The sequence below is a fragment of the Camelus dromedarius genome, chromosome 1 (assembly GCF_036321535.1).
Source record: "Camelus dromedarius isolate mCamDro1 chromosome 1, mCamDro1.pat, whole genome shotgun sequence".
Lineage (NCBI taxonomy): Eukaryota > Metazoa > Chordata > Mammalia > Artiodactyla > Camelidae > Camelus > Camelus dromedarius.
In genome coordinates this window covers 32,383,346-32,394,267 of record NC_087436.1, presented here as the reverse complement: position 1 = coordinate 32,394,267, position 10,922 = coordinate 32,383,346, and the positions used below count along the sequence as shown (strand labels likewise).

General features: G+C 33.0%; 1 protein-coding gene across 2 annotated transcripts in view; it reads right to left on the bottom strand.

Annotated features, from left to right (window-relative positions):
• Nucleotides 1-10,922, bottom strand: part of MFSD8 (major facilitator superfamily domain containing 8) — an 82,652-nt gene that overhangs the window by 10,403 nt on the left and 61,327 nt on the right. Inside the window, exons 6-11 of one of the 2 annotated variants that reach the window (XM_010977668.3) lie at nt 10,704-10,747; nt 5,899-6,139; nt 5,267-5,281; nt 4,814-4,927; nt 2,825-2,969; nt 2,066-2,121 (exon numbers count right to left, since the gene is read on the bottom strand). In XM_010977668.3, coding sequence (XP_010975970.1) covers nt 2,066-2,121; nt 2,825-2,969; nt 4,814-4,927; nt 5,267-5,281; nt 5,899-6,139; nt 10,704-10,747 — 615 coding nt within the window. The remainder of the gene's footprint in view (nt 1-2,065; nt 2,122-2,824; nt 2,970-4,813; nt 4,928-5,266; nt 5,282-5,898; nt 6,140-10,703; nt 10,748-10,922) is intronic. The other variant, XM_010977669.3, reaches the window with a different exon arrangement.

Sequence of the window (10,922 nt, the reverse complement as noted above, 5' to 3'; positions counted from 1 at the left end):
TGGTTAGTTTTCTGCAGCCTCCACCCAGTGCTAGCTTTGGTGGGGAAACTCAGAAATGTTGCATCCTAAATCACGGGGATTGACTAGGTATCCTAATTATAAGAATTTTAAGAAAATATTGCATTAGCATATTGATTAAAATACTATGTAATTGGAAATTCTAACCTTATCCCATGATAACATCTTTAATAATAGGAATAAACATGATATATTTTATCTAGACATTGAAATTTAAAAATAATTTTTGTCTTATTAAAATTATTTTGAAGAACCTAGAAATCTTATGAAAGAAAATAGATCTCTCTTTTCTAAATTTTCATTTGTGCTTTAGATCAGGGCTGTCCAAGAGAACTGACATAATGGAAAGGTTCTTTCTGTGTACTGTCTAATACAGCTGCTAGTCACATATACCCACTGAGCACTTGAAATGTCGCTAGTGTCAATAAATTTAAATAGCCAAATGTGACTAGTGGCTATAGTACTGAATGGTATAACTGTAAGTCTTTGCTACTCAAAGTGTGGTTCATAGACGAGTAGCATCAGCTCATGTGGAAGCTTGTTATAAATGTAGGCTCTCCTCACTCAGGCCTCACCCCAGGCCTCATTACTCAACCAGAGCCTGCATTTTAGCAAGGTTCCCAGGCACTATGTAAGCACATTAAAGTCAAAGAAGCAAGGATCTAGATGGTAATCCCCTTCAATTTGTGAAAGATTTTGCTTATTGCCCTTTAACCTCATCCTCTTTAACTAGCTCATTCCCTTTACCTGATAGGTCCTTTAAGTTAGCAGCCTAGTTTTCACCTTTTCAAAAAAGGAGCTTATACTCACGGCTGGCACTTCCTCACCATTCATTCTTTCTGTCTTTTATTTTGAAAAGTTTTAAATATATCATTATATATCTATGTCCTAGATTCAATTGTATTTTGCCACACTTGATTTATTTACCCCTTCCTTTCCTCTTTTCCCTCACTCTCTCTTTGTTGCTGTACTGCTTTCCCCTGGATGACCCCCAAATTTGTATCTCTAGCTTCGATCTCTATTGCTAACATTAAAAACACCTCTGGAATTTTTCAACTGTTCTAATGTAGCATTACATTTGGCTTAATCCAAATTGAAATCACCTTTTATCTTTTCAGCCAGTATCCCTTCTTAAATTCTTGTTCTCTTTCATACTTTTAATTACCCAAAATCAAAACCTGGCAGATATCTTCAACTCCCTTAGTCCTTATATTCCCTATCCAATCTGTCAAAAACCTTCAAAACCTCATATCTATTCCTTCTCCATTCTCAGTTACTGCTGTAGTTCAAACCTTCACATATCTGGATTAGCCTCACATGGAATCTGACTATTGTCACACTTCTCCTTACTTCAAAACTTGCTAGAGCTCCTCACCACTCTGCTCTCCACCCTACTACTTTTAACTTTACCTTCCACTAGTTTTGTTGTGAAAATTAAATAAAATAGCTATCAAAAAACTTGGTAAAATAACACTTTCTTTTTCACAACTTCATAAACTCCTTGAGGGCAAGGACTAGATGCATTTTTTTTTTTTTACAAGGGGGACACTCCCCAAGAAGAACATAGTTGGTATTTAAATAATGCTTTATTTAGTAAAATATACCTGCTTACCAGATTGGGTACCTATTTATGAGTCAGAGAAAGATCTAAAGGATAAAAATGTGCATTTATAGAGTATACCAAAAGAATAAAAATACAAAAGAGAAACCATACTTATTTCCATGATTAAGGGAACAAAGAAATGCTTGAAACAGAAAGATACAAAGTAATTTTGGTAGCAAAATACTGATATCATTTCAAAGATCTCAAGGATTTTAGGATATTGGCTCTTTGAAAATAAGATTTAGCAATGGTTTTAAGCTTGTCGATTATGAACACCAAATGACTATCTAGAAATCAATTTAGGTAACTTTTAGCTTTGAAGATCTTCCCCAATTATCCATTGTATTATCCTCAGAAGCAAAATCCAAGTAAATACCAAACAGACAGAATCATTAGAAACACTTTGTAATATTATAGTAACTTAGTCAAACAGGTTAATAGTACCTTCTTCAAAATTAACATTTTTACACTGTCGTCCTGAGTCATCCACACGATGTTCTCTTAAAAGAAAAACATAAATAGTGTATCCATGAAAGGCTTAGTATAATAGATAAATGGTTTTAATTTATTATAAGCTATCTTGTCTATCTTTTCACATTCTGATAGTTTCTTTTATTGCCTTCTGAGTAATAAAATTATTACCAATGAGATATAACCAATAAAATTTAAAAGATATGTTACAATTATTATATTATCAGAGAAAATGAAAAAATACTCAATTCATCCAAAAGCATAAATAATCTATTTTAATCAGTATTTTAAGTTTTTCATTGATTTTTAACATGAGTTATGAATGTTTCTGGACTCTTGGATAAACTCTCTAAAGGAATATAAAGTAGTTTCATAAAATTTCTTCTAATACATAAAAGAGAGAAACATTACAAGCAACTTCTGTATTTAAGGTTGATACTAATTATTAATCTACTTAAAATGTAGCTTTCATGCCATTCCCCTACTTAGAAACTTACAGTTAGTAAATCAAGACCAAACCTTGAATCTTCAAAAACCTTATAATGTTTTCATTCATTGTCTATTATTTTAGTTATGAGTAACACATGAATTAGCTGATCGAAAAATAAGAACACAGCTATAGGCATCAAAAATCAAATAAAGACATCATAGAAATAATAATTCTCTAATAATGATAACCCTTATTTAATTTCACAATCTACAAAAGTAGTTTTATCATTTCAATCTAATTACCTTAATATTGTAAGGATCAGAATAATATTTAAAATTCCCAGGAAGGCGCCAAGTAAAACTGGTGCTGTGTACATGTTAATCTGCAGCTTAATGGTATCCCATGTCACGCCCTTTTCTCCAATGAGTGCAAAACAAGTCTGAAAAACTTATTAAAATAAAATGTATACAGATATTATATGGGAGGCACAGGCTAAACTAAATGTGAAAAACATTTACCACAAAATTGGAAGTAACACTATGGAATCATCCATCTGCATCAGGCAACTCAATAGGGATAAGAAAATTGGTTCTTGAGGGGGAGAGGCAAAAAATTCACTCTTTTTCTGTATAAAGCACAGATATGCATACAGTACAGAAAAGACATTTAACACAGATCTGTGGTATTAAAATGTCATGGGATGGAATGATTAGGAAAAAAAGGCCTAAAAAGCCTCCTTAGGGAGATAATAATGAAAAAACTGATTGAGAAGCACTGATGTAAATGCATTCGCAAGGGATTATATCTAACGTAACTTGTCTGTACCTTTTTTTTAAATACCTCCATAGGAAATTTAACTTATACAATTCCTTCCATAAATTCCTTCCATAAATTATTAAAGTTTAATCAATTTGATTATAAGAAAATGCCACATTTCAACTCAATATTTTAAAATATTACTATGTATATGGTATTTAAATTATATATATCTAATATCATTTTAAATTTGGATCTGTGGCAAAAATCGCATTACAAAAGTACTGGTTTGCTCTCCTGATTGAGATTCCATATCTGGCTTTGCCAATACTTTACATGTAACCTTAGGGTGAGGATTAAGTAAAATACTGCACTTAAAGTACTCAGAACAGAGTCTAGCAGTTAGGAAATGTTAGTACTTATTGATGTGTTTATTGTTGGAAAAGTCATCTAATCTTTTCAGGCCTACATTTTATCATCTTTACTCCAAAATGTTTAAGTGAATAATCTTTAAAATGCTTTTTAGATGGCCAAAATATTTACTGAGAACCCAAGCCTATACCAGGTACTGTGCTAGATACCAAGGGTAGAGTGGTAAATTAAAGAAGACTCAGACTATGTCCTCATGTATTTTATAATAAGGCAGTAGGTTCAATTATTCTAGATTTCTGCTTATATTTTATTCCAGAATACTAAACTGAAATATTAGATTTTGGTGACTGATGAATTATTCTCTTCTGTGAAAGAGAAGAAGTAACAGAAATAATAGAAACCGGAGTGGGGTTGGGGTGTTAATGATGAAGTAAACTGAGTTGGATTCAAATTCATGATATTCATAACTGCGATATTAAAAGCATGGGCCATATGGCTTTTCAATGTTATTCTAGGAACAAAAAGTTAATTTTTCTACTCATTTAGCAGAAAATTAATTGGCCTTAGGAAAATACTGAATCTCATTAATATATTTTTATACTCAGCTAAAGTATGAAAGCTTGAGAAGAGGACAAGAATAGCAAATCTATTTTAAACTCTCATTTTCTTCTATCATTTTCTTCAACCTTAGAAAAATCTTAATAGTATGGGCAAAATGCAAAAGGCAAAAGGGTAAAGAACTTCCTCAAATTACTTTCCTCAAATCTTTCAGTTAAAAGAATTTTGTTTCTAATAAACAGGAAGAAAAGCAAACTCTTGCTGAGATGTTAAGCTAAATGATTATCTGACAGAACACACACTTTGGAATCAGACAGTTAGGTTTGAACCTCAGATTTTTAATTTACTATCAGGGTGACCCTGGATAATTTACTTATATTCTCTATGCCTTGGTTTCTTAATCAGTACAATGGGACTAACAGCACTTAATTTAAAGAGTAAGAGTTAACACATATAAAGAGCCTAGCCTGGCTGCTGGATCAAAAAATACCTGTTTCCCTCCCTTTTCTTCAGCTAAGAGGTTTAATACTTGGATTTCATTTAACATTTGAAACTCAAAAGTTTCCCAATTCAAATTCAAGTAATGACAAGGGAAGAATACTTACCTGGACCTAGAATAAAACCTAATGCTTGACATGCACTTGTGTTTGCCATAGAACTTGTTCTTTCCTGAAGAGAGGTAGCACCAGCAATATATGATCTAATAACTGCTACATTTCCTAAGAAAAGACATGATAACTCAAAGTAAAAGAAAATATTCTTCCATTTATGAAGTTCAAATTAATTTGGCTCTATGCAGAAGAGGAAATATTAATCTACAGTACAGTCACCACTTCCGTTTTATGATTACACAAGGCATATATAGTGAACAAATGCATCAATTAATGGGAAATATTACTTGTAGAAATACGAAAACACAGTTAAAGATTTGAATGAATGAAAAAAATGGCATTTCAGGAATGGTAAACTTTTTTTTCATCATTAAACACCAAGAAAGTATTGAGTGAATGGTATACTTCTAATTACCACACTATTTTAAAAAGAAAGATGATACACACTCTGCATGCTGAGACCTGTAACATAAGAAACAGAAATAATTTAACTCAAAACAACTTTGTTGAGCACTTATTATGTTGAAGAGACTCTACTAGGGACTACAGAATATTTTTAAAAGTCATAAATTGGTGGGGGGGGCATATAGCTCAGTGGTAGGGCACATGCTTAGCCTGCACAAGGTCCTGGGTTCAATCCCCAGTACTTCCAATCAATCAATCAATCAATAATTTTTAAAAAAATTATAAATTGTCTTCACTTACAATAAATTTGCTATCTAGTTGGTGATAAAGGATGAAAACAGTGCAAAACAACATATAAGCAAATGCCAGAGACATGTTAGAGAAAGGAAAGATCTGTTAAGGGGTAGGGTAAACCTTCATGGAACATGTGAAACTTGAACTAAATCCTAAAGGATGAAGAATGATGGGAACAGAAGATAGAAACTATAGGTAATGGGAACATCAGGAGAAACATCATGAGTAAAGGCAAAATGACAGGACAGATATTTGTCTATTTGCAATGAGACACCTGTATATTAAATGTGGTATATGAAACTGAGAAGGGGTGACACCAGGTGAGAGATACATATAAATGTCAGGATGAACAACCAAACATATACATACAGACAGATTACCTGCTCCAAATCCCACCAATCCTCGAGCAACCAACATGTAGTATTTATTATGAGAAGCTGGAACGTGGACATACGCATAGAGGCAGTTGGCTCCCACCGAAATGAGAGTTGAAACAATAAGAGGTTCTTTTCTTGGTCTATAATTAGACCACAGACCAAATATAGGTGAAGCTACCATTTGGCCAAGACTAAACGAAGCAATAACCCAGCCCAAAAAACTTGCATCGGCTGTCTGATCAATCTGCAGGAAAAAAGATTACAATGCTTTAAAAATTCTTATCCAAGAAAAGTAAAGTTTAAAATGTAAATACATTTTTCTGACCAGTAACATTTCTTATTAAAAGAATTTAAAAAAATAATTCTAGTATACGTAAGTTTTGTAACACCCTTACTTATAGTGAGGAATTCAAACTTCTGACATTACAATTAAATGTGCTAACAATTCACTATACACCTGGAAAAATGCTTAAGAAACTTCATCTTTTAGAGCAATTACAGAAATTCTGTATCATAAAAATCTTGTTTAAAAGATAATCACATTATATACCTTATAATAACATCATAAAAATAATATGCCAATCTTTAATTCTTGTAAGTACATTTAGGCTTAACACTCTAAGTTAAACAGCCATTAGCACTATGAATCTATCTTTTTAAACTGGGTACAATAATTAAATGCTTAAAGAGGATAATAAAATTTCTCCCATTATACCTATTAATAATTCTTCCTTTTAGCATAGACAATTCAGGATTCTACCAAAGAGGGTCTATATATCATGATGAATGTTGAAGGAAGAATCAAATGATTAAAGCTCAGAAAATAAAATACTTTCATAAAATAGAAAAATTTAGCTTACAAAAGGGACTATAGAATAAATCAATAGATTGTGTTTTTTTTAAATATGGTAGGCTATATATATACATTTGGAAAAATAAGAACCATTAAATTTTAGGAAGTAAGTTTAAAGATATATAGGTTAAGAGGTACAACAACTTAATAAGGAAAACCATGGCCTTTTCTTCTCTAAAGATATCTAAATAGCTTAAAAGGAAGATATTTAGGTATAATTTTGTTTGTGGGGAATGAGAAATAAGAGTGAACAAGTATAACAACTTTATGTCATAAATTTAAAAATTAATTTTCAAAAAGCAATGAAAATTCAATTTTAATGTTAAATGTCTAGTAGTTAGAAAGCAAAAGGATAAAAGTATCTTTTCAGGATATCAGTTAATAACAGTCAAGTGACCCTTTCACAGACAGAAGTGAGCTGACTCCTGACTCCTGGAGATGACTCTAATAATTTTAACAATATTTGCTACTGTAATTTGATATTATTCTTTACAGTGAATGACTGGAAAACTGGAATCTGCTAGAGTTTTGCTAGAATTGAAACATGGAAGTTAAATGGTTTGGGAGATATAGGTCTATACTACAACAGAAGGTATCAATTTAGTAACTGAACTGTTATCTGTGTTCCTGTGTGTTTCTCTCTTACAGAAATAACAGCAACTTGTTTCTGGTCCTCTGGCCACCACTAATGATCTCTATCATACTGTTTTCAGGATAAAATCTAAACCACTTATTATGAAAAACCAGCTCACAAGCTGGCCACTCTAACCTCATCTCTCTGTATGCTCCCTCAACTCAGTCCTAACTTCTAGTCAAACAGAACTGTTTGATATTTCCAAAATGAGTCAAGCTTTTTGCTTCCAGGCCTTTGCAGAGGTTCCTCTACTGCCTCTTCCATCAGGAATGCCTTTCCAACCTCCCACTCCCCAGCCAGGACCACTCCTTCAGGATCAATTTCTATAGGTCTTCAAACTCAGCTCAGGAATAACTGATTTTGGAAAGATTCCAGGATCTCTTTAGTCTAGATTAGCAACATCTCCCAAGCACTCACATCTGTCTGTCTGTGTCTGTCTGTGCATAAGTCTCTTGTCCCTGTGTCTTCTGCCCCTCTCTCTCTGACCCCCTTCCTCCCTCACACTTCTTTGCTCACACTTGCTCCCCACATGTACACTGCCCCGTACTTTTAGACTTGTACTTTAACACTTATATGATAATTATCTGTAAACTTGTTGGTTTTACACACTTCAGTGGAAGTTAGATCTACATCTTCTCTTAAAAAAAAAAAACCCAGTGCACAGTATTGAATTTCAAAACATTCTTCTCTAAATATGTTAATAATGTTGACAAAGTCAAAGTTCTAGAAATCTTAATGCTTTGCTATGGGAGTTGAGACATTACTATGGGTGTTCCAAGCCTCTTCAACTATTTAATTATAGATTATTATTTATTCATTCAATTAACAGTCACTGAGACCTCTGTGACAAAACCTGTGTAAGGCAATACAGACACAAAAATGAGTAAACACAGTGCCCGCATAAATGAGTTTCCAAATCAGGTTCTACTTATCTGATTCTGAAAAATCTTGCATTTGAGTAGGTCAGGAAAAAAACCAGCATGCTTTAATTCTTTATCTGTCAAATAGGGCTAACTTCACAGAGCTGTTATAAGAATTATTTAAGTCAATATGACGTCAACATCAGTATAAGGTATGCACTAAATGAATGTTACCTATGCAATTTAAAAATTAGTATTTCTTAGTATTTTGTTTTTACTGATATGTCAGTTTTATTATAACTCACGCATGACTATTTCCACTATATACCTGAGTCTATAGAATAACCTACCATTCCAATTCAAAATCTGGGTTTAAGAATATGAGTCTTCCTGGAAATCAACCACAACTCTGGACAATATAGCCTAAGGAATCATTGGCTGATAGCTGTTTATCAGGCAGGGGCAGAAGCACAAGTCAGAGATTCATAGTAATGCCAAATTCCTTTCAGAAAGATAGTTGTTTGTTTGTTTGTTTGTTTTTTAAGATTTTTTGGCCTAGCTTTTTCTCTTTCTCACAGATGGCTTTTAAGCTAAGTAATATTTGGCAACATGCTATTATAAAAGAGACAGTAGCCTTAAATTAAGAATGAAAAATTTTAAGGTAGTAGGTAGTTTAAGTTAATTTTCAAAATGGCAATGAAAATATGGCACTAAATCACTAAAAAGTAAAGTCTGGAATTTTCTTCTTACATTTCTTTTAAAAGACAGCATAAGAAAGTAGCATTTTCAAAAAGTTAAAAATTCATAAAAACCAAAAAAACTAAAGTGAAATAAACATCAATAAATTTCTTATATAATAGGTTATCATTTTTAAACCTTAAGTATTTGCCAGATATGTCTACTATTTTTGTTGAAGCCACCTGACCATTTTAACAATCTAGTAGGGATGTTAGGTGAACTCTCCGTAACACAGTTACAACACTCAATGCTAAATGTTAATGATAAAAGGATATGGAAGCACATAGGAAAACCTTCTAACCCAAATGGGGGTGAGGGGCAGCAAGAGAAGGCTTTTCAGAAGAGGTAACATTGGAGCAACACCTTGGAGAATTAATTAAAAATAGTGAGGAGGAAGGGAATGACAGAGGAAAGGTGAGATGGTAGGAAGGAAAGCATTCCAGAAAAAAAGGAGAAAAATGTGTAAATAACTGAGGACCTTAGGTTCATCCAAGCACATATGTCTAACAAATTTCTGGCTTTCAATCTAATATGGTGAAGGCTTAGGAGTAAGGCTAAAACACACACACACACACACACACACACACACACGTCCCTCTGGAGAAAACCAAAACATAAGGAGCAAGTTGATAAAGAAAAATACACAACAGAATTTTTTTGCCAGGGTGGGGGTGGGGGGTTTGCAGCGGGTAATTAAGTTTATCTATTTTTTTTTTAATTTTTTTTAATGGAGGTACTGGGGATTGAAGCCAGGACCTCATGCATGCTAAGCATACACTACCACTGAGCTATATATACCCTCCCCCCAAAAGAATTTAAGAATAAAGCATTAAGAATAATGTCATGGAAGTAGGAGAGGGTTTCAAGAAGTAGAGAGAGGACAACAATGTCAAACACTACCCAAAAGTCACCTGAAGTAAGGACTGAAAAGTATCTAGTATTTAGTGAGCAATTAAGTCCCTGGAGACCTCATCAAGAGCAGTGTCAGGGGAGCAGAGGAGTTAATCAGAATGTAGCTGGTTAAGGAGTGAGTAAGAGTTAGGAAGTACAGAGGAACTTCTTTAAGAAACTTAACTGAAATATTGTTATCAATTAAGTATGTCTCCAACTTACTGATTTTTAATAAGGTCATTACTGGAGTTTTAAGACAGAATTGACAGATATTTACACAATGTTATAAGCCAATATATATTTTTTAAAGATAGAATTGACAGGACTTGATCACTTGATAACCAAACTTACCTATCTAGTAACCACAGCATCAACATACATATATTATCTATTCTTTTTACAATGTCACCTGATAACCCAAATTAATTCTATACGAAAGCATGTAATTATTCCATAGAAATATTATTTATACATTTTAGGAATTCAGACTATGTCTAGCTTAGTTGCCTTTTAATTAGGGAGGGGGTATTGATGGGCTGGGAAGGTGGCTAGTAAGTAGCTGACTATACATCTGCATTTGCCTGGGACTGTCTGGGTATATACGACCCTATTCTCCTGCTATAGCACTCCTTTCACTGCAAAAGCGTGCTGCTTTGCACAATAAAGCATATGATCTCCTTATTTACAAGCCCCTTTGAGGAATTATTATCTTAAATTATTCTAATAACAATTAAGTTAGGATACCAAAGAGAGCCTCTAGAAAAGTCTTAGCTACATAAGTGTTACTATTATGACAGCTACTTAAGAGAAGAATAGATTGAAGTGCACAAACCTTTTGGAGATATGGCCATATTGACATTATCACGATAGAAAATCCTGTGAAGATGCAAATTCTGTTATTTATAATAATTTCATCACTACTTTTAGATATAATGTTTTGAACTACACCATGGATTTTAAAATATCATTCTGAATTTACAAATTTATGATCATAAATGTCTAAATTTATTAAGCAATGGGGTTTTATTAGAAGGAAAATAAATTTTAAAGG